This window comes from Calonectris borealis, chromosome 2 (genome assembly GCF_964195595.1).
Source record: "Calonectris borealis chromosome 2, bCalBor7.hap1.2, whole genome shotgun sequence".
NCBI lineage: Eukaryota > Metazoa > Chordata > Aves > Procellariiformes > Procellariidae > Calonectris > Calonectris borealis.
Genome location: NC_134313.1, coordinates 153,569,372 through 153,594,308, shown reverse-complemented (window position 1 = coordinate 153,594,308; position 24,937 = coordinate 153,569,372). Strand labels below are relative to the sequence as shown.

The 24,937-nt window shown below is 37.0% G+C and overlaps 1 protein-coding gene across 1 annotated transcript in view; it reads left to right on the top strand.

The window, feature by feature from the left end:
- The window catches only part of MPP7 (MAGUK p55 scaffold protein 7), a 110,315-nt gene that overhangs the window by 22,559 nt on the left and 62,819 nt on the right, over nt 1-24,937 (top strand). The window contains exon 3 of the mRNA XM_075143982.1: nt 21,275-21,352. Within this exon, the coding sequence (XP_075000083.1) occupies nt 21,275-21,352 (78 nt within the window). The remainder of the gene's footprint in view (nt 1-21,274; nt 21,353-24,937) is intronic.

Sequence of the window (24,937 nt, the reverse complement as noted above, 5' to 3'; positions counted from 1 at the left end):
AAACATAAGTTACATCAAGTTGAGAGCTGCAGCATGTAAGCACTTAACATACTGGTGCTATCCATGTGATCCACAGCCACTGCAGAGTAACTAATAAGGTGCTGAAGAAATAGGATTTAAAAACATGCAAAGCATAAGGCTTACTTGTCTATGCAAATCAAGGATGAGTAATTTACAATGGGCAATTGCTATAACTTGACTGTGCCTTCAATGCAATAGCAAAACCTAAACGTACAGATTCACTTTGACGTAGCATCTTCAGTATGGTGACATAGTCCGTTTCCGTGCTGCAGAGAGAAGGGTTTCATGCTTTCTTGCTCCAGCTGACCCACTCTAAGGTACCTATGGTGTAAAAATCTTTCCTATTCCTGTAGAGACAGTTTTAAAAACATTAAATTGTCTAAAGTTAGAGCTATCTCTGGATTTGTTTTCAAAAAACACTGATGCCTCAGTGGGCCATTTAGAGTTGCACATGCATACATTATGGTCATGTATTTTGCAGCTGTCTTACCCCCTCTCCATTTTTCTTACTGGGACCCAGTTTTTCCCTCAGTGTGTCCTCCCGTCTATGTCTGCAGGCTTCTTCTATTTCTCATCTATTAAATAAGGATTGGATTAATTCTTGGTCTCTTAGGGATATTAGGATAGTAAGTGAATAAAGATGAAATATTTGTATGCCATGTTAATGTGGCCATGTAAATTCCTAGGGAAAGCATTACTCTCACCTAGTTTGCATGTATTTGCGAAGTTACGCTATTTCATTACATGCAAACTAGATGAGATATTTAATCTTTCATACTCCATCAGTGCTGGAGTTTGAAGGTGTTATGAGAGTTGCCAAGTGTAGCTGACCCCAGGACGTGAGGACTCCTCTGTCTCGGCTGCAGAAGCCCAGCCTGGTGCACTGAGAGATGGATGCGGCTGCTGCTGTTCCCATTTGCAGGTCCAACGAGTAGGGATGCCCCTAGCCCAGCTGGGCAGAAAGGCTACCACAGGCAGAGCAGTGCCTTTACCCACGTAAGCACCAATGGTGCTCATATAAATAAAAAAGCAGAGAGCCTGGTCCCATTTCTCCGCTCCAGCTGATCAGGACTGAAGTTCAGTGCTGAAAACAGACACCCCTTCGGTCTCTATATTTCTAAGCAGAACCACGTTTACAGATTCTTCAAATACCAGCACGGGCTCCAAGTCCAACTAAATAGCTATGCCTGGACCCTGGGCCCTTTACCCAGCCACTGGTTAAGTCCTTCCAGGTATGGGTCTCCTCTTACTTGCTGGCTACTCCAGCTTAAAGATTGCTAGCGAAGTACACACATGATTAAATTCATTGGGGAAGTATAAACACACCTGCTCTCATCAGTTTCTGGACTTGGATCTCACACACACAGACGTACACCCACCAATATTATTGATGCAAAGGAATAAAATAATCATCCATTTTGACTTCTGAATTCCATTTCTTATTTTAATTTCATTATCTGTACTTTCATTCACTGTACTAGATGCATCAGTATGCCCCTCTTGATGCATCTGCTGGTCAGCAAGGACACATTTTTGCTTCAGAACTCTTTGTTTCAGAGAATGTTATGCCAAGTAGGCACTCTGTGCTCTCTCCTTCAATTTTAGATTGTTTTTCCTCTGATGTCCGTCCTGCTGCCTTTCTCCTTCACCCTATTTCATAAACCTCTAACATGAAGTCATTGCTCCCAAGAGGAGGAAGATTTTGAGCCTTGGAGCCACTTGACTCTTTTCTGCCCCAGTGGCTCAGGTGCAGTGTGACCCTTCATCCCCACCACTCAGTAGATACGTTCTTCATGGTGTGGGGTAGTGAGTCTTATTTTGTCCATTGGAAAGTAAATCTGTATTGTTTCCCTGTCTCTTCCGAACTTTTCTTGTTGACTTTTGCTAGAAATGGCAACCTGTGCAAGGTAAATGCCAGTAGTGTCAATTATTCACAAACATGAGTTTGCCTCAATTATATTGACATTTAAGAGTTAAAAAAAATGAAAACGTGCCAGCTATAAATGCTAGTGATTATGTATGGGAGAGCTTCAGTACTGCTTTACATTTAGTATGGATATCATCTTCATAAAGTGTCTTGAATTTTAATGTGCTTTACGGATTGTGTTTCATGGAAAAGAGCCGTGTTTGTTGAGATTTAGTGATTAAATAATCCAGTAATGACACTACAGACATACACAGCTTTAATCAGGATCAAACCATAAATTAGGGTGCAATTTTGAATTTCCAAGTTTCAAACATCCTAGGGAAAAAGTAACCCATGATTGTAATCATGTTAATCGGCATCTGAAATACTAAGCTGGTCATGTTGAAGTTTGGTATGTCATTAAAGGCTAACTACAAATCATAGCATAGCACATGCCAAGCAACGAAATATTTGTAGCTGTGTGCCCATGCTCTTTCATCTTGAAACATCCACTCTCTACCAATTTCTAATTCTAACTAATAATCTGACCAAATTTTATTACTGTCTTTTCCCAAAGGGGAAGCAGTATTTTCCTCTTGTTGCATATCAGGTAACCACTGAGTAAGACCTATGGCTTCATCATATCTTCTGTCCTGCTTCTGCTCTGTCTCTGTGTTTTCTGAGTATGTATATCGGTCTTTTAATTTATAAGAACTGGATTATTTTCTATTTATTTTTCTACTGCTAAATGAATTTTTAATGTATGAGAGACCTTTAATTCCCTTTGTGTTATGTGCATTTATTCTCCTTTTATTATTCCTGTTAACATTTTCATAACCATTCTTTCATGGTTTCTCTGTGGGACTATCGTGCAGGTTTTTACTTATTTCAGCTTTTCCACTTATTTTCCAAACCTTTAAGAGTGTGGGTAAGAGTGACGTCTCATACACCAACGTTGATCATCTGAAGATGGATACAGCTAGAGAGTACTTCAGTGTATTTCAGTTGAGCTGGGGGAGCTCGACTGAGTTAAGCTGGAGCAATATTTGTAATCGTAAATTGACATTTTTGCATGATATAAAAGGAAATGTGTTGCCTTTTGTTAATGTTATAACTCACCTACGGCATAAAAATGTAAAAAAAATTCCCTGGTTAATGATACTTCTTCCTGATATTATTTAAATTTTTGCTGATTTCATATTAAAATGCAGTGTAAATCAGGCTAGGTCATGCTGGCTTTGGTTGCCTCCTACTTGAAAAAACGGGGCTGGGGCTGGGGGGGGAGTTTCTGGTTGGAAACTCTCAGGAAATCTCTTGACATCCCAGTAGTCAATACTTTTGTATCACTGGTCTGTATTTTCATAGATCCCTTATTTCTTGAAGAATAAAATTGCTAAACTTATCTCTGTATTCTTTTTTATATTAGTAGGAGTGCCAATACAGCTCCCTTATCTTTGTTACTGTCGTCTCCTCTGTCATTAGGCAATTTCTGCTGTTTTCTAGCAGCTTTCCAAAATTTAAAGATATGGCATGGCTGTAATTTTGTACACCTGTACAAATACATTTGTGTTACTCCTTCCAATATAAAAAGAAATGAATATGTTTGCTTTGATTTGAAGCTTCCTGTGAAATGGGTTTGCATGTTTGGATGATTTAGTGCAAAAGCCTGAAGTGCAGTGGTCTGAAAAGGTACAGGGAAATGGCAGTAAATCTCTCCTAAATTAATGCAATTTTTTTCCAATATTGTGTTGGTTTTTTTCATACTTCTCTTTATCCTACAACACACATTCCACTTCAGTGTTGGTGTTTCTCTGTCCTCTGCAGGGAAGCTTGAGAATCAGTTGTATCCATTAACACTGTTGTAATTGCCTGGTTGTACTTATTTGGGATGTTTTCCTCCTAACACATCTCTCTATGCTTTTAAATAAAATTCAGATGCTGTCTTCATCTTTTTTTAAAAATAAAATTCTGACTATGAATCTTGTTTGTTGGTATTAATTTATTAGAATTTCTTTGTTTTGATTTCCGTTTAGTTTAAATTGTAGCCTGGCACTAGGCTGTACTGTGCAGGCCTCCGCATCTTCTGTTCTTACGTTCTGTGACTTCTGAAGTACTCACTGCAAGTCTTCCACTGCTGGTTTTTATTGATCTTAATTTTTCTCCCATGTCTACATATTTTCTCCACATTTTTCTATTTTTCTGAATTTTCACCTACTTTTACCATTATTCCCAGAAACAAAAATAAAATGGACTTTCACCTAGTGCCAAGTGTAGCAGGGAAGAACAGAAGATCATCCTTTACTAACCACCATAAAGTGCTTTTTAATTTTGCTATCTATTTTTTAAGATTTCACAACTTTATATTTTCATATTAACCTTAGGTCTGGGATTTCACGAGACATGCGTCTGTCCCTCATTGTCCAAGTTCCACTTGATTTGTTGTGATCCGTTTGGAAAGTTGTGCTAACTGTCAATCACCTTTTTTAGAAACAAGGGAAGACCTGAATGCAAAGCATGTCCTCTGAGGGGTTCCTTGCTTTCGTGACCATGGCTTCATTAAAGAGCATTTAAGCAAATGCTTGATTTCACACTTGCAACTTGTCCTATTACTCTTAAGCATGTACTTAATTTTAGTGATTAATTGTTTTCTGATTTGTTTTGCTTTGTTTTTTAACCCGGACTGTAAGCAGGCAGAAGGAGAAGGGAACAGTAATGTTTTTAGCTCGCTTGCCTGCTGGCAGAGGCTGGTAGAGATTTTGCCTGTTGCATTTAAGCACCCCCATGTGCTGCTGCTTTTTATTTGTGAGTCTTTCTTGCATACGGTTGATGTATGGGGGGTCTTCTACTGTTAGCTTTTGTATTTGAAATTCTTCAGCATTATTTATTTGCACAACTTAAGTCCCTACAATTTTTAATGTAAAACTGACTGAAAATCTATTTCTAGATTTCGTATTTGAGAAATGGTATAAATGAGCATGGTTAGTTATTAGGAGCTGTTTTTAGTGTAGGTGACCTCTTTTAAATTAATTACTTTGAACATTTCAAAAGTATTTAATCTGTCATTTTATTAGCATTTTGGGTTGTGATCCAGTGTTTGTGGCACTTTGATCCAGTTTTAGCGAAAGTTGTGTTTGGAGCAGAATTCTGCTCTGATGATGGAGGCCTTAAATAAAAGGGGTTTTTTCATTGTTTGCATGCTTCAGAGGAGCTTCTTTTAAAGAGTGGCCGATTTTTCTTGAGGTGTGTGATAGGGGAACAGAAAAGTAAAAATAGAAAATAGTAATTAAATTGTAATTGTGTTTTGCATATGTATGAAGGCCTAAAAGGTGGGGGGTTTTCCTTCTTATCAATAAATTTTCATATGTATGTACATACAGTGTTAGTATTTTTCTTAAAATGTAATTTATAGTGGAATAACATGATGTTATGAATTAAAATGAGAGAGTTTAAGGTTTGTTTGGGGTGTTTTTCACATCTGAATTTTATTAATTACTTGACCTGTGCTGTATCATAACATGTTGCACAGCCTGTAGAGAAACCTGAACAATGAGCTACATATTTCTCATATCACATAAATTGTACTGACCCCACTAGATGGTGCTAATTGATAAATGTATGCCTCTGTGTGTGTATATATATATTTAATTTTAACTCAAAGCATAGATGTCCCTGTCTGTGATTAAAGTTTGGGTTTTGTACGGGTTAATTCTGTATCGTTGAGCTGTACAGAAACAATCTCTTCAATATTATTAGGAATTCAGGGAACCTGAATTGAATTGGATCTTGGACTAACTTGCGTTGAGTAGAGACTGTAAGGATGGTGTTTACTGTACTAAGCAGAAATAAAGCAAACTCTTCATGATTTAAATTTAGCAGGCTCTGCCTGAATAGTGAAAGTGAAAAAGCACAAGTTTATGCCAAGGTTTCTCAGTCTGTATGCAGCGAATCCTATTTTTTTGTCTATTTTCTTTAATTAATGTTTAATTGGCATTCCTGTAAAACCTTAGTTATGCAGAGAAGGGAGTTTGGTGAAAAAAAATATCCGTCTGACAACCAGAAGAGCAGTTTAGCTTTTGTTCATGTTAGAAATCTGTTTACTTGGTGAGCAGGGTTAAGAATGTTCTTTCCTTTGGATTTATATTAACAGAACAGTGGAAATCACTTGCTTTTGGAAAAATGTCTGGAAATCAGGTTCTGTATAATGATGTAAAAGTAAAGACCTCGATTCAAATTTGTGATGAGTGTTTAAAAACAGAAATATCAGGAGAAATGAAGATTACAAAGCAAATTGTTTACAAGTAAAACATACTTGTGGGCAAATGAGAACCTTTTAATGTTTATGTAAGTTTTTGTGTTTTCTGAAGGAACAGACAAGGCATTTATTGAGAGAAGTATTAAATCTAGGCATAGATATGTTTTGTTTCTAGCATCTACATGAAATCTTGAACTTTGGCTTCAGGGAAGTCTATTTGCGGTGAATTTGAGACTACCTGCTCTTATTGTGCAGTGCTTCTTTCCCTTTTTAGCAGATTTCCAAAGACAACTCTCATCTTTCGGTTCTGTCTCATTTTAAAGCTTCTTTTTCAGCTGCATTTGTTTGACAAAGGACCATACAGTTCTTCATTTAAAGCATGTCCTGATAGCTTCTTTATTTGGAAAAGTATTCTTTTCATTTTTTTTTAAAGTGCTATCTCCATATTCTTAGCAAGTTACCTCTTCAGTCCTCTAATTCGGACTCTGGGAATAATTTAACATAAATAGGTATTAGTATTGGCACAGAAAGTATTGTAAATTTATGTTCGAATTCACTTTATGGCTCTTTCTTTGCTAATCAACATACCAGCATAAAGCAGTGGGAAATAATGGAATATTGGGGTGGTTTTTAAATTGCTGAATTAGATAATCTAGTTTAATCACAAGTCACGAAATGTTCAGGATTGCAGTTTTCCTAGATGTCTCTCAGCAATAGATGACAGTTGTTGCTAGTATATTTTGTGCTTAGAAGGACTTCAGATAATGATAGCTTCCAAAACCCAATCAGTCAGCTGTTGGCACGATCTTTGTTCTTTACTTCTAGCTGCATTCAGTCTGTTTCTTTCCTTTTTCAGTTCATGTTTAGGAGTATAATTATTTTTATCTCTTTTAGATAAATTTTCTTCTTTGAAGTATTCAAAGCTGATATTCAAGAGCAAGAACGATTGATTGTCTGTAGTACAGAAAGCTGACTTTTCTAAGAAAAAGTCCTCCTCTCAAATTCATTAAGATCTTTAAATTTAAAGTACCAAAGCCCAAATGGAGTAACACTTTTGCTATATAAAACAGTAATATTATACTTGTGCTATTTAGAAAAGGTTTGTCTTGAAGCTAAAGAAACTTTTACATTTCTTAAAATCTGACCAATAGCAAGACATGAAGAAGTTTCTAATTTTTGATGGTTTAGATCAATTCTTTGGATTATTTGTTACACATAATAATAATAATTCAAATTAGTTAGGCATACATTTTCAAGTCTTTATTGCATTACTTACACACAGAGTCAGGTGATACCTAAAAAGGAAGTATCAACAGAGTATTTAAATGGGAAAAAATGGAAGATTTCCTTAAAGAAAGAAAAAACAAGTTTATTTTTGGAATGTGGGATTGAAATACTGTAAACGTATATATTTTGCTTCTGATCAATCTAAGTTAATTAGTGTCTTGAATGAGATAAGTTTTTCCTCAAGTTTTGTATTTGGAACCATTGTAAAAACATCAGCTGTTTTGATCGTTGCAGTAAGGATTATTTCCATCTGTATTTAATTACAACTGTGCAACTTGACTGAGTGCTGTTTCGCAAAACTGAAGGGCTTCAGAGGGAGTTGCAATTCCTTTCTTGCTTACTTGAACTATTCTTTAAGTAAAAGTATATTTTAAAAGTTACTTGGAAAGACATGTTGTTTATATGACAATTATATCAGGAAAATATTGCTGTTACAGGTATCTCACTATCAGTAGTTGGAAGACCAAAAAATTTAAGGTTACAATAGTTTTTTTCTGATTAGAAGTCATTTTAGTAGTATTGGTTTGAAAATTAAATACATTTTGTGTCTGTATTAATCCTTGTCTTCCTTTTAGCAATAAGGAAATTGATGCTTAGTTCCTTTGGTAATGTGCTTTGACATCTTTGGATAAAAAATGGTGTCATAATCCTGAGTATTGTTACCATTTTAAACCTCTTTATATATGACTTTGAAAGCTTTGTTGTATGTGTGATAAATTTGCTATGTCTGCAGTACTGCACAGAAGTATTTCCTCAGGTCACTTATAAAGCATGAACATAGAAACTTAAATTATGCAGAGAAAGAGAGATGAAATTTGTCTTTAATAAAAAATTTGGTCTATTGTGTTGTGAATGATGAATCCTTATCATTGTTTTGATGAAAGGATGAGAGAGAAATAAAGACCCCAAATTGTCTTTTGCATTTAAATCTGAATGCTTTATTCAAAAAGTGATATTTATTGCAGTAATAATACCCACTGGGGGTGGGTGGGCAAAGGTTGGAGTATATAGACAGAAGGATGAAGAGCTATAAATTGGAAAGAGCAGTTTGTGACCTGGAATTCTGAGTTCAGTGTTGCTCTTCTGAAATTTTTCCTCAAACTTTTACCAAATTTAAGATGGTTTTATATAGATCAGTGTGTGCTTTTGGAGAAAAGAATTGCTATGCTTTTATTTTAGCAAATTCAGACTGGTGCAATTCACACTGGTACTTGATGGGTTTACTGCTCAGATTTTGTTTTATTTGAAAATGCATTTATGAAGGGTAGTGCATTAAAATTGTAGGGATCTTTCAGCATCTGTGGACTCCAGTTTGTTTCAAGACTGCTTGTTTCAAAGTAGAAAAAGTTTTATGTTGTTCTGTTCTTTCTGTTCAAGGACTTCATGTCCTTAGCTCACACAAGAGAGTGGCTTCATTCAAATTTGGAATTGTTCTGATGCTCCTTCCTTTGGAAATGGGGTTAAAAGTACAGAAAAACAATACTGAAAATACTGTATACAGTAGCCATGTAGGCTGTTTGGCTCTAAAAGGTCAGGGAAATTTATTTTGGAGCAAGTGCAACTTGTTTGGCTTTGGTCTGAACTTCCTCTGTCTACCTAGGGACTCTCTTCCTATAAGCAAAGTCATCAAAACCTTTTCTTATTACTGACAAAAAAAAAAAAAGTGCTTTTGAATGAAGCCTGTGAAATCTCGTATAATAGCAGCTTTATTTTATTGTATAAGGAACAATGAATTCAAGTGAAAAGTGTTTCTTACAGAAAAATAAACATTTTAAGAAACTCTGCAAGGAATAACTGGGTTTGTAGCCAGTATTTAATCTGTTTTGCTTAACATTGCAAAAATAAAATAGCTAATACATTAGTGTTATTACCATGTGCTTTCATATTCATTCAGACCAAAATTTTCTTATTCTTGAGTCCTTTCTCTTTTTTTGTGATATAGACTAAATAAAATAAGCCTCTGAGATATTAAAATATAATTAAAAAAAAAAAAAGATTTTAAAAATGAAGGAATGAAAAGGGCAGCATCTGACAAGGTAAGCTATAAAGGAGTTAAAATCACAAATAAGCATGTTAGAGTACTCTGCAAATAGGAATGAATAAGGAACGTTCCATGTAATTGCTATTTTAATCTTTAAACTTCTAGTAGTTTTCGGATCCTACTTGAAAAATAATTATCAACTGTATGAAAACTAGATGGTGTGCTGTGGACTATCAGCAGTTAAGGAAAAAATGTATTGATCACAGGCAGATTGCAGATAAGGCCACTGGTTAAGCAGACTGTAGAAATTTGAGAAGAGAGCAGTTCGAATGACAAGAGGGCTGCAAAACATGATCCATGGGGGAAGGTTGAAAGAGTTTGGATTTAGCTTAAAAATGACTGGAGAAGTACCTAATGTTCATGTTGAAGAGACCATCATAAAGACAAAGCAAATAATTTGTTCTCCAGGATCGGATGAGAAGTCAGGAAATCAATTTACAACAAAACGCGAGTCCAGTGCAAGGCTGCTGCTCCTATGGCTGTAGGATCTCAAAAAGGGCTGGAAGCCAGGTTAGAAGGTGCTCCCTTGCAGGCGCTAGACCAAACTGTTGGTCTAGCGAGCGATGGTTTGGTTCTGCGTGTTGCAGGTACGCCTGGCTCCTGCTGCGTGGAGGTGCCCTGCCCAGCCTGTGCATGGTGCTTGCTCTGCTGACACCCCTGAGGAGCTGCCACGCAGAACTGTTGGCAGAACACAGTTTCATGAGCAAGCCTTACCCGGAGCATGTTGTATCATTAGAAATCTATAGAACTTGGCTATGGGCAGAAGGGGTTGGATGGGATGTTGCCATTGTGTATATGGCCTCTGTCATTTTCTCAAGTTGTTCTGTTCAGTTTCTATACGTGCATATAGAGGGGTTGTGTTCGTCAAATTTCCACATTAAACAAAAATTTCAGGATACATCTGTTCCTTTCTCTCTGATGAAGGTGTCTGGTCTTCATCAGCTACCCCAACAAATTCCACAGCACCCAAATGAATTTAAATATGTGGCACACTGTTTTCAAGGTACTTACCTGGTCTTGCTTTTAACCACACGTTAAGCAAGGAAATGTTACTTTTCCATTTTACAAATAGAGAATAGATGGACTGTCATGCAGGAAGGTGGTGGTGAAGCAGGAAATTGGTTGCTCACCACATTATAATACCCTAGAACCTTTGCTTTAAAATGACTATGTCTGGACTAAATGTTACTGCTGAACTTCTGTGCCACTAATTCCACACTTAACTGCGCTCGCACCTTTCCTTGCCTATCTGTTCTTGTCTCTTCTCAAAATGGATAATAAAAACAATCTCACCAGTCCTCTCTGTCGGGTGTATTTTTTCTGCATTTAAATCTTATTGACAGGTGAACAACTGCTTGCTTACAATGTGCTGTGCTCTCCAGATTAGGAAAACTGATTCTCTGGTGCTACAGCTGTTGCTCTAAAATGTTCCCAATGAATTTAATTTTTTGAATTTAATTTTAATGGCTCTCATCTCTTTGCTTTTGAGCTAAGGAGAAGGTATGGTATATGAGTATAATGGATGCATTTAGTAGTTTTCTTTCATAGGCTTTGGTGACACTGGAATGAAAACAGGAAATTCTGAAATTAGAAATATTTTAAGACATAGATCTAAGACATAGATATGCAGGTATACCCCACTGTTCATGAAGGATGTGTTTGTTAAAAGTGTCAATAGCTAGGCACTTAGCAGGTAATGAAGTACTTTTTCCAATAAAAAAGAAATGTGATGGGGAGGTACATGTAGAAATACATACAATTTAAGTTCACAGGGACAGTGTATATGGCACAGAGAAGCAAGAGCAGGATCACCAGAATCATCAATTGCTCACTTACTGTCTGTCTTGGTTTTCTCAATACAGAAAGAGTGGAAGAGATGCATTTTCATTTTACAATAAAAATCAAGAGATGGGTCCTTACAGGCCTGAGACTTTGATTAGATCTCTTTAAGACAAAATCAAATCTGGCAGTGCCCTCGTGACCTTGTCAGTCTGCTCTCAGAACTGCTTCGTCTGTGAGACGGCCTCAAGTAAGCCCCGGAGTGCAGGTGTTCTTCCTGCCTCTTCCTGAAGCTTTGCGTTTCTCTTTTGTGCTTCCTCAGATGCGCCCAGCTCGTCAAGGCTGATCAAGGGTGAAGGACAGGCAAATGAGGTAATGAGGCACAGTGTTAAATGATTGAGGAGGAAACTCTGAAACCACAGATTAAAAAAAAACATCCATGGAGAACAGGATTTTACTGTACAACTTACTGCACAGGCATTTTTTCTATCTTGCAATTTCTGGCTGGGATGACTAATAACTCACATGATCTGAATTTTTAGCGAGGCTCTTTTTTTGTCCTTAACAAAATCAATATATCATTTGATATATTGATTTGAGAAAAGCTTGAAAAAAGCTGCCTTCTTTCCCCATGAGGTTGCTTTCTTTCATTTCTAGCATGCTGTGCTTCTTTTATTGGCTTTAACAATCTAATTCATAATAATCGCATGATATTTGCCATCACTGTTAACTGGGCACTTCTGCCCGAACGACTCTGTCACACATATAAGCACTCCATAACCAAGTCCTTGCTGAACCAAAGTTCAAGCAGCAAGTGCTTGTTGAGAGTGTGAGTTGAAGCTGTGGCCTCTCCAGGCAGCGCTGCAGATTTGCATTGATAGGACCTGATTTAAATTAATGCTGCTCCAATAACTTTGTAAATCTGTAGATAATACACCATTGTATAATTTTTACAAAACATAATCTGACAAGAAAAATGGCCTTAAATATGATCTAATATAACTCTATTACCACATTTTGTAACTTAGAAAATTACTGTAATTGTGCATACAGTTCTGAAAATTTATTTCTGAAATTGCAATGCGATTAGAAATTTCTGAAGGAGTTCTGTTTTGAATATAGGTCATTCCGAATATTGGGTAAAGAACACTTTTTAAGTGTCCAGCACTATCCTGGACTCGGCAACCTTATCTTTAAGGGCTGAACAGATACTAGTGTAGATTTAGATTGGATATAAGGAAGAAATTCTTTATGATGAGGGTGGTGAGACACTGGAACAGGTTGCCCAGAGAAGTTGTAGATGCCCCATCATTGGAAGTGTTCAAGGTCAGGCTGGATGAGGCTTTGGGCAACCTGGTCTAGTGAAAGATGTCCCTACCAATGTCAGGGGGGGTGGACTAGATGATCTTTAAAGGTCCCTTCCAACCCAAACCGTGCTATGATTCTATGCTTGGAGCCTGGTTTGCATTCTTTTAACACAACTGCAAAGATTTTGATCATCTCAGAGCACTTTGGTCTCGATATGCATGTTTATTTGTTGGCTCTTTTCAAATAATGGACTTCAAGTATGCATATGACCTGGAACAAAGAGAGAGTGTTGGCGGTTTCTTCTGTTTCATGTGTTCTGCTGTAGCACAAAAATGAACTCAGCAGAAATCACATCTGGTTTTTGCAACTTTAGGACCTTGATAACAGGCTTCTTTCCTGGGATACCTGGAATGTTGCCTGCAATGTTGACATGAGTGGGTTTAATCTTCAATGTTTTAAGCTGACAGAAATTAACAAAATCCCATCAAGATTTCTCTTGGGCCTCATTTCATTTCTATGAATGAGTTGCTTACTTAAAGGAGTACTAAATGAACTAGTTACCAAGTTTTATCAGGGCTAGAAACACCTCCTTTTTCAAACTGTATTAACATCTCCAGTTACAACCCTCTTCCTCCCCCCAAAAAGAAAACACCCTTTAGCAGCAGATGGGATAAAGCTCAAGCTAAGGAGTCTGCTTTTTTGGGTCTCCATCAAAGAATTTAGATGCCTTGTTGGCTATTCCCTTGTTCTAGCTGTTTGTGGGGCCTGGAAACAAGTGATGCAAAAGCAATCACTCACCACCAGCTGACCATCCAGTCCGATGGCCATCCAGTCCCCCAAGCAATGGCTGCTTTGGAAAAACATGATGTTATATGGTATGGACTATCTCTTTGGTCAGTTGGGGTCAGCTGTCCCAGCTGTGTCCCCTGCCAGACTCTTGGCCACCCCCAGCCTACTCGCTGGGGGTGTAGAGCGAGAACAGAGAAGGCCTTGGTGCTGTGCAAGCACTGCTCAGCAATAGCTAAAGCATTGGTGTGTTATCAACACTAGTTTGCTCACAGATCTACAACACAGCACCATATGGGCTGCTATGAAGAAAATGAACTCCCTCCCAGCCAAGCCCAGTACAACAATTTATACCAGACAGTCTGCAGGTTTTCTGATTTTTTGAAGTGATTTCATGCTATAATAATAAAGAAACTTATGATTCTTTTATTATAGTGCAAGTTTTTAGTTCTTTTGTTAAGGTTGTCTAACATTGTTGTTCTGAATTACTTCTGACTACTGACTCTTAACTGTTTAGGCAGAAATATTTCCATGCCATTAGCCTGCTTTTGAATTCTTATGAACTTAATGCTTCTGCTTTTTGGAACAAGGGCTTGAAAGAGAGAATTGCTCATTTGTTATGATGAAACTTCTGCTGTGGAAAATTGGGCCAGAGTTGAGGTATCTGAGTATCTGGTTTTATGTCTTCAGAGGCTTGCTTTGATACTTGTAACATTCTCTCAAAAGCCTTTCTGCACTGTGCAATCATTTAATTTATATTTGAGGCAATTTACTATTACTATGGGGAATGAAATTCTCTTTGCAAACTTTGAGTAGTTAGCTATGATTTATGCAGTTTTATTTTGTTTGTCTTTTCTAAAATACATAATGCTAAATTCTTAGCAATATTCTATGTCTCTAACTGCAATTCAAGTCAATTGGCCTGAATAGAATGTGATTTAAAGGCTGTAGGTGTTCTAAGAAACTCAGTTTTCAAGATGTTGCATTGGGTATTTGAAACGAGTTGGCATTTGATTTGCTGCTCAGTTTTCCTACACCTCATGTGTTCATCATGCCATATTACTGCAGAGTTGTTCATATATTTAAATTCATTAGCGTGCCAAAACTGCAAGGATAAGTACTATAGAAAGGTTTGGGAACAAATGTTTGCATTCAGTCCATATTTCTGTGCTGTGTAAGTATCTTACAGACACCCACTAAATGATGAAAATAAAGCAAAAAATTGGCTAATTATTCTGGTTCCTTTCAGCTGATACAGTAGCGTTCTGGGAGGAGAAAAGGAGGGAATTAAACAATCTTTTAATTAAAATTCTACATCAAGCAAAATATGGATACTCTCTCAGCATAGATGATGGTATGCAATTATAGTTTGTGAATGTTTTCATGGTTATTTTCATTTGTTTTATTGTAGCCCATCGTTTCTTTTTTCCTTCTAAAATATGTTTTACCTTGACTCAAAGTTGTTGGTCAATTTAGACCATGAACTCACTGTCTAAATCCCAGAGTTAAGGTAGTACCATTAGTGATCAAATGAAGACCCTAATTCTCATCTTGAAAGCTCACTGTGTAAATGTTGGGACTAGTCATAAATGTGTCCTTTGCAATCATGAGTGCCTTGGAATGATTTCTCTTGCTCCAGATATTACAGATGCAGGACACAAATTGCAGATGGTGCCAAAACTGGCACTTACTGCCTTACCAGTTTCTCTTTTGCTTTCTTTTTCCATTCTCTTTGTCTGTTGTGGCTTCTTAATGTAAAAATGGTCCTCTTTGTAGTAGCATCTCATTGGTTTGTGGTGCCACTAGTGGAATTAAAGACTTTTTTGCAAACGGTACATGAACCTAAAACTGTGGTGGACAGTTAATAGACTCTCAATATAAGAGGGTCTTTCATTGTCCATCCATGCAAGTGACTAAGCCAGTAAGTACAGAAGCTGCATGGCTTTTCTCAGTGCTTTGATTTCAGACACTCTCGTTGATGCATTATGAAGAATATAACAGAGAGAGCTGTTAGGGGAGATGTACTGCCTACTGTTGTGGATTTTTTACAACAATATACTCAATGCCTGTCTTCTAGACATGTCTTGGTGCTTCGTATGTGTGTTTTTATGGATATTGTAGTTGAGATCAGGAGTGCATTTTTTAAAATCTTCTCAACTTGTGCTGCTTTGGTTTGCATTAGCAAGCATCAGCAGTCCAGTACATGAGATGGATTCCTTTCTGCTAAAACAAGGAGATTAGCTGCTAATGGGTATTCAGCAGATGAGACTAGACTAGGCTAGTGCAGAGTAAAACCACAGAAATGTATATGGTGTGGTGATTAGATCCTCAGTGCTAATTGTTCTATTGCATTAGACAAAGATGGTGTTGCATGTTTTCATGCATGTGTGTAATTAGCTGAATTTTGCAGGTACCTTATGTCCATACTGAGAGATATCTCATCCAGTAAAATCATACCCACACCGAGTAGGTCCCTTCCAACTGAAATAGTCTATTCTATTCTATCATCTTATGGTAAAAATAAGAGCTCCGTCTTAAGTTTTCCAGAAACGTTATAGCTGGAAAACTTTCTAAAAGATTGCTAATAAATCTTGGACTGTAATACCAATACGAGCTACCCTTTCTGAAGCCAGGTATGTAGTTTATAGGTGTGTAGTATTGTTCTGTAGAGCCTTTCAGAAAGGTCCTGCTTACACAACTGTACCAGAGTCTACTAAATTCTAAAAAAATTATTCTTGTATTAAGCGGATTCTTTCCCAGAAGGAGCTGGGGTATTGGAAACTGATTATATTATTCTGTGTACATGCTTATCCCCTTCCCCTGTGTTGTTTTCAGCCATATGATATCAGAACTGTACCTGGAAATTAAGAAATCTGAAAGGAGAAATTAAGCTTATTTTGTAGGATTCTTTGCTTAAGATATTTGTTTTTTCTGACTCGGAAAGCTCCCTGTGGGTTTTGAAATAGTCCAGGCTGGGGACATACTGCAGAAAACGTATTTCTGTTATACTTTGTTATAGAAAGCTTAATTCAATCTCTCTGGGAAAATCCAGAAACAATTTCCCTTGCCTACAAATGTGCCAAAAATTGTATAAATTTGCAAATGATTATTTTTCCCTCTTGGGGCATATCTTCACAGTAGATTGTCAGTTTTCACAGAACCTCGTACATCTACCCAAAGTGAAAAGGTGTCCTGGTTTCGGCTGGGATAGGGTTAAATTTCTTCCTAGTGCTGTGTTTTGGATTTAGTATGAGAAGAATGTTGATAACACACTGATGTTTTCAGTTGTTGCTAAGTACCCTCCTAGTCCAAGGACAGCTCCCATGCTCTACCGACCGAGCTAGGTGCACAAGATGGGAGGGAACACAGCGCACTGGCCAACGGGGTATTCCATACCGTGTGACGTCATGCTCAGTATATGAATGGTAGGCGTGTTCCAGGAAGTAGCGATCGCTACTTGGTTATCGGTCAGCGCGGGTGGTGAGCAATTGCATTGTGCATCACTCATTTTGTATATTCTATCATTATTATTATTATTTTCCCTTTTCTGTCCTATTAAACTGTCTTTATCTCAACCCACGAGTTTTTCTCATTCTTACCCTTCCGATTCTCTCCCTGTCCCACTGGGGGGAGGAGGGGAGGAGTGAGCGGCCGGCTGCATGGTATTTGGCTGCCTGCCAGGATAAACCTCAACAAAAGAATAGGTAGTCATAAAAAAAAAATCAAAAAACAAAACCCTGGCAACTTAGTCATCTGTTCAGCAGAACAGCTCTATATGTTTTATTTACAATACATAACTCTTGCTTTAACAGACTCGGTCTCATCTGTGAAGAGGTTTTTAGGGTTCAAGCTTTACACTTAAATGTCAGAAGAACTTAAAACAAACATACTATATTTTCTGTTTTTTAAGCACGATACAGTCCTATACTCTCTATACATTCCATAGGTTTCTACTAGAGACATGGCAATAGTATTAAAGTTACTGGACATCAGGTATAGCCACAGAATACAAGGTAAATTTGCCTTTTGTATTAAATAGAATTCTTTAGAATGAAGCTCAAACAAATGGTTGCAAATATGAAATGTTTTATTTTGAATAGAAATGCTCTCTCTTCTACTATTTTGAATCCACTCTCATACTTCTCTCAAAGTGTTTCAGGATGGTTTTAATTTCTGTTACAGTTTAATTTCATTGAGTGAGATTTGTAAATGCGCAAAGTACTTGCACCACCTTGTCCTCTTTTGCTTTTCAATTCTGTGTTTGCCTAGCTTACACTGTCTTCATTTTCATCAATGTGGTCACTTTAATCTAGATATTTAAATTTCAAATTCTACTTGTGTAAGAATTCAATTTTGGAAATATAAGGTTAGTGGTGCATATATTAGCATGATTTACAAATTTCAGATTTGGGAGAATAATTAGCTGAAAGACAGCATGTGGAGAAGTTGCCAAAACGTTTGGCTGTGTGCATGGTAGTTTTTCTAAAGGCGGCAGTCATAAATGCAGTCATTCATCACCCTGAAGTCTGGGAAATTCAGAGGCCATCAGCTGAGTTTGCAAGTGTGCTCTGTCATCCTTGAAAGGCAAGAGAGATGACCTAGTCCCCAGTGACTAGGGAAAGGCAAGTTCCATTTTCAAAAAAGGCCAAAAATACAATGTGGGGAACTAAGGGCCAGTCAGCCTTACTGTGATCTGTGGGAAAAATTATGGACCAAAACATCTTGGAACACATTTTTAGACACATGGAGAGAAGTTGCCTGAAAATGCATTTTTGCCTCACTGAAATTTTTGCTTTGTCAGATGAATTGCACCAAGTCTCCTGTCTTACTGCGTTCAGGAAGCTATTATATATGTGCTGCATACATTATGAATACATTAGTTATCCAGAAGTTAGAGGTAGGCGGTATCCGTAGGAGAGCAGTAGGAAGTAGCATTTTTATGATACGTATGATAATTTTACACTGATATGAAAGGTAATCCCTGTATTTTGTGTTGATTGCAGCTTTGTGCAGAGAGCAGTCCTTTTTTAATTTTCTTACATCTCTTTGTAATTTAAAGGAGTTACGTAAGACAGATATTGCCATATAAATATCTGATTTAAAAAAAAAATGGATTCATTTAGCAAACAAGGCAAAACATTACCTATTAAATCAAATCAGATGCTTTTTGAAAAAAAACCAAACCAACCAACACCATCTGTATTGCATCTCGAATGGAAGTGTGCTGAGGTTGCAGTGTCTGTTACTGCAGAACATGTAATGTTTATCCCTGGGGTCACTCATAGTGCCAGTACAGTAAATGAATAAAACTTCCAACTTGATGTAGCAAAACCTAATATCTAGAACTGTCTAATAATAATAGGTAAATTTTCCTGCTTACTTGATTAGCTCCTGTTGTTTGCTCCAGATTTGATTTGTCAGTTACTCTACAACTCCTCCATCATCAAATAAAACCTTCATGACTTTCCTTAAATGCTTAGCTGAATTCTGATATCCACTGTTAGGAAAATAAAAATTTGTTTTCAGCCATTTGCTGGTTATAGGCAGAGCCAGTAACTTGTTAAAGTTACGCAGTACCTCCTCTTAAAACCCAATTTTTTTTGTGCATGAATTTACAATTTTATAACTTTTTTTTAAAGGTGAGTTGCACAAGAATGTCTCAGCATTTTTATTTGTGGGGGTTTTTTTCTTCTTTTTTTTTTTAATTTCATTGGTAAAGACAGCTGCAGGTTGTCCAGGGTATAGACAGCTTCATCGGCAGCAGCACTTCCGTTTTCTCTGAGAAAGCAGAAGGTAGCATAGGCAATCCCTTTTAACCTCAGAGTTGGCGAAGCTCAGCCTGGATAAAATCAAGATGTTGGCCGAAGCAATCAAAAAAATGATGGATTTGAGACTTTTTGATTTATTATGCCTTTTAGTTATTCAAGTTCACAGTCTAAGTAAATCACAAATTTCTGCTAAACTCCAGAAGCCGCAGCTCCTTGTTTTGTTTAGTTTCTGTGCTTTGTGAGCTAGAAATATGAAGTTTTCCAGTCACTTCTACTTTTGGAGACATCCAATATGGATTAGCCTTACTTTGCTGAGTAAACAATGTCTACATAAACTATGTAAAGTTCAGACTCACGTTCTGGAGATAAGTGCTTTGCATTTAGTTTCCAGATGAGGTACAAATACTCGCTGTTCAGAACAAATCATTTTACAACTTAGCAGTTGAGCAACTGTGTTGTCTTCATGCTTCACCTTGACGTTTCAGAACTTCAGTATCCTTTAACAAACCACATACAGAAATAATCTTATTAAGATTACAGAAATGATGAAGGAATTGACCAAGTCTTAGATCTTGTTATACCACGTTACATCAACAGAGTGTTATATGGCCTTTACTTCAAAGAACCTATAGTCTAAAATAGTAAAAACAGACATGGACTTAGAAAGTGTTGTGAAGCACAGCAGAAGACAGGAAAAATGGCAAGCACCAGTGTCGTTGACATGGCATTATCTTGTTATGGGTGTGGTTGTTAGGAGTTCAGATTAAATTCAAAAGAAAGGGCTGGGGAGAAGGCTGAGGGAGTCCTGGGCAGTGAGAGGCGTGAGTGCTGCCGGGGGTAAAAGTAAGCGGAGAAAAGCAAATGTGGAAGAGGAGGGAAGGCTGGAGGAAACCGTTGGTGCATAACAGATACGAGCCAGTCAACTCCAAACTGTGTGTGCAAAGACCACTGGTTTGGTTGCTCTTTACAGCTGTGCCTGCTGCCTGGTGAATGTCCCGTTCCTCCCCCAGCAGTGTGCTGGGGAGGGGCAGGGTATCATCGGGGTTCCCGTACCCCAAGGATGTGAGGGGCTCCCCAGCCAAGTCCTGAGCCCTGCGGCCTCTGCCAGACCTCATGTTCCCCTCCTTACCAAGCACAGAAGTCCCAGATTTAGCTCCTTCTGCAACTCCTCCAACCATCTGGAGCCCATGCCTCCTTCAGAGCAGCGGGACTAAAGTAGAAATCTAAGAATGGGGTGTGTTTGCATCAGTTCAGACTACTGTTGTCTTCTTTTTTTAAATTTTAATTAATATTTGTACATCTGTGTATCTTCAGGAAAATAATGTAAATAAAATTGAATGTTTAATATTTTATGCCATTCTGAAATAACTTTTAAAAAACTTGTTAGAAGCTTTAAAATATTTTGGCTCTTTTAAGCTTTCACACTGGAAAAATCTAAATTTTGAAATGCATGACTTGTGGAGGAGGGAAGAGGCTGGATGTTTAAATGATGGTGTATCCTTTCCCCTTTTGAAAGAACCAAAGCACACTGCATTTTTAATGTTGATAACTCCCCATTAAAAACTTTAAATGCTCCTAAATGACTTTTAACTTGCTGAAGGACTGCCTTTTTCTTTCAGATGTGTTAGAATTCATATTAGCACTACTTCGCCCTTGTTTCTGAATTATTTTAGTGACGGCAGCCGCTCCACCAAGCTGTCTGTCAAGATGTGGGTGGCAGGCTATTATTTCACTTCATAAATCATAATTTACAGGGTTTTTTATATCCATCTTGGGGATAAACACTTTATGCTTTGTGTTTTCAGCAGCAATATAAAATGTAATTGATACTTAAAGCAATATGTTAGAAATATGGACACAGAAAGCGAGGAGAGAAAAATCACAAATGTTTAGTTTTTCTGTGGGTTGGTCTACATACTGAGCATTTTTTCCATCTGATTTCATATTCTTAGCACTTCAACAGAGGATGATGATGAATTACATTTACATGATTGCTGCCTGTAGGTTACTATAAGGATGTTTCTTTAGTTACAGACACTCAACAGATCAGTTAGTTCAACAGGGTCATTTTGTACCATTTCTCCTGCTGCTAAGTATACTTACCTTTTTGTGCTATTGTCTTCCAGATTCATGAAAAACTGCATTATTACGAAAAACAGAACCCAGTGCCCATACTCCACGGTGCAGCAGCCTTGGCAGATGATGTAAGTGTCCCCTGCTGAGATCACTGGTACCAAGTCTCCCAAAAAACTGTCTGCAAGCAGAACTCCTCATAGTGCAAACATATGAATATAATCCTCTGAGCTGAAATCATAAGAAGCTGCAAATGTTTCCAAAGGTGCTGTCATCACTGTGCTTGTTGCTGATATTACTTTGATTTTTATTCACTTGCCTGTTATAAAAACATTGCATCTAGATAGCCTCTTGTTCTGCTTTAGTAACTACGTAATAGAAATTACAGGTTGGAACTCTACTGGGAGGGGAAAATCTGTCAACTATTAGTGTTTTGAGAAAGTCACAGACAAGAGGAATGCTTTGGAAAAATAAAGACAAATGAGATAGCAGCACTGCTGACAGAACATGAAAAATGACAGATAATACTACAGAAATGAAGCATATGAAATGCCTAGGAAGAAGGCTTGTTAAAAAAAAATTAAAAACTATTTAAGAAAAAGTACAGTAGTGATTTATTCATATTGGAGCTTTCCAAATTACCTTCATAACCAAAAAATAAATTGTAAAAGTGGTCGGCATTGATGGAGTAGTTAATTTCCTGTTACTATAATTTTATTTTAAAGAAAAAAATCCAACCTGCCATTTCTTGCTATTTGGTTAATTCTAGGATTCAGATGAATCGTGCACACACCTGTATAAACTATGACTGAACCTGAGGTAGGCCAGGATAGAGAAATGTTTAATAAACTGTGGTTTAGGTGAGATCCAGAAATCTTTGTTGCAATTGATGATCTCAGGTTGTTTTTTGGAAAAGGCAATATGTATTAGGATACGTTTCAAATATGGCATGTTTGAAACTTCACATACTTTATAGATGTTTTAAAATCTTAACTATCTTTTTATATAATTAATAGCTTTTGATTTTTAAATTTTACAAATGGTTAGATATTGTGAATTGAGAATGGTAACATTTTAACGAAAAACTAAATTAAACATATTTGAAGTCTATTGAAAAAAGGATACAGTGTAATTTAATCATGTTTCAGTAGGAGGAGAGCTATATCCTGTAACATACCAAATATAATAATGCATTAGCTTTGACATCAGGCATATATTAGTAATATTTTTTTAACCTTCAAGTAGCTTTGAATAATGTTGATAGTAATTTTGAAAATTAGAAAGCTGGTTGAAATTCCCTTCATTAAGTTCTTGGTGACATATTAATAATCCATGTTAACATTTGTGTTATGGATCTCTGGGCTAAAATTCTTAATAAGAATCATTTCTTATTTTTGGATGCAAAACTTAGTTCTTGATATTTTCAGAAATGCTGAGCAATCTCATTCTTTGTTCAGCCCCATTTAAAACGTATACTTTTGGAAATCCCCAAATTAAAGTACTCTGTCACTCCTCAGTTGAGAGAGGTCGGGGTTTTTAACCCTATGAATGTATTATTATGTATATATGGTGGTATTTTTAAAATGTACATATGTTGGGACTTGAGTGTCTCTAGACATCTGCCCACTTTTTATGCACAGCTTCTTTTTAAAGATCCTCTTGCTGGTTCTTCATTTTTGCTTATGTGTAGCTGAACAGCTGGTTTTATAGGCACCGTCCCATAGAATGAGGATGTCCTTTGGCAGCTGAAGTCAGGCTAGCACGCCGCAGGATCTTCTGTGTTTCAGTAGTTATCAACAAACTTTGAGGAAGTTAATTTACATGCAGTGGATTTTGTAACTCCAAAACCCATGGAGTTCCAGGATTAAAGTGCTATTCAATTTTTGGCACATTTTTCTGACTAGTTGTCAGCTTCAGGGATTTAAGAGCATGTTGGTGATATAAAACACACTTTTATTTCAATAGGCTTTAAATTAATGTTTTCTTTTCCTAATGATAGTAACTGTTCTATAGTTGAACAAAGAAGAAGATACTCTTATTAGCAAGTGAATATTTCCTGTTTGATTTAAAACCCAAATTTGAGGTGCTGCTAACGTAACTAAAAACTGTTTAAGGAGTGTGGTTTATTCTTGTGTTATTTTTTAAAGCAATTTTAGAGGTAACAATTGTGGTGAGGCTTCTTTTCTAAACATTTTCATGATCCTAGCTGCCATACCTTCTCTCTCCTCACCCCCAGTGACTTCTAGGCTGAATTTCCCATCAGAGATTCTGTTTGCCTCATATTTTGGAGCAGCAGCGTCTGACGTAGGACTTCTGATGTCATGCAAATGTTCTAAACATTGCTGGCAGCATAGGTATATATGGCAAATAAGGCCTCTAGGTTATTATAAAGACTGTTCTGGCAAAAGAAGTTTCAGAACTTTCTCCAGAAGCTTTAAACCCCCAGGCTCTAGTGCTCCTCATCTCACCAGCCTCACTCCACATCTGCCCCTCTCCCTTGCTTTGTTTTCCCCTCTCTATAGTGGCAGCTCTTCATAAAGAGTTTGGTGAAATGTTATGGTTCCCTCAGCAGAGAATCATAGATGAGGTTCTCTGACAGCTTTTCCTGCAGTCGTTGGCATAGGAGGTGATTGGCATTGTATCAGTGTGCCCAAAGTATTCCGTATAGTTGGTACTGCTGCTGGTAGCTGTCACAAATCTCGGTGCTTCAACAACAACAACAAATAAAAACCCAGTCCAAAACTGCTAGAAGCACAACAAGCAGCTCTGGTGATATTCATTCCATAATCTGGAAACACGTCTTTGTCTTCCTCTTTCTCTATCAATCTTTGTCTTCCTCCTGCTCTTTTATCACGGGGTGTTACATGTGCCTTTAAGACTTTTATGGAAATATTTGGAAAAACCTTGTAAATTATATGAGTGAAAACAAATTTTTAATTATTTCATCTCTGAACAAATATTTTCTAAATTATGAGATTAAAAAGTCCGTTTAAAACAATAACAAAATATTCTTTCTGTTTCTCACTGTTCTAAACCTTATGTACCTGCGTTTATATTTGCACCACCAAAGCAAACGCCAGTTCTGCTGAAGTTAATAGATGCTTGTGCACAATTCGTCTGAGAGAGAAATGCTGGAGCAGTTGTTCTTAGTGAGTGATTACTAGTCTTCACCAATGAAACACAACAAATAGATTTTATTCTCTAATGATGAGTAGTACAAGCTAAAGAATGAAAAGAGAAGCAAGGGGAACCTGTGTCATATACCTGTTGTCATTCCTATCACAGATTATTTTCAGCTTTGCAGAGCTTTTCCATAGAACATGCAGACTAGACTGCAGTCAGGTTACCGCAGTACTTGGCTTTATGTGCCTAAAATACTTCATTCTGACCTTTCCTACAGAGATTGTTTTCTAATCTTACGGTAATAAGACACAAATATTGTTAAGATTAGCATTGATGTATTTGATGATTGTTTTTATCTATGAATTATACTTAAAAGGCTGTGGAACTGCAGGTGATGAATTTTTGTTTGTCATGTTAACCCTGTATTAATTTGAAGGTTTAAAAAAAGTATTCAAACCATGTCTGATGTCTATAATTGCTTCTAGAATTGTCTATGATATGTAATTATGCAAAATATGCTTCTATCCATTTATCATGAACATTTATACAAAATGAAAGTACAAATTTAAAATTAGGCTAGACGAGTAAGATTA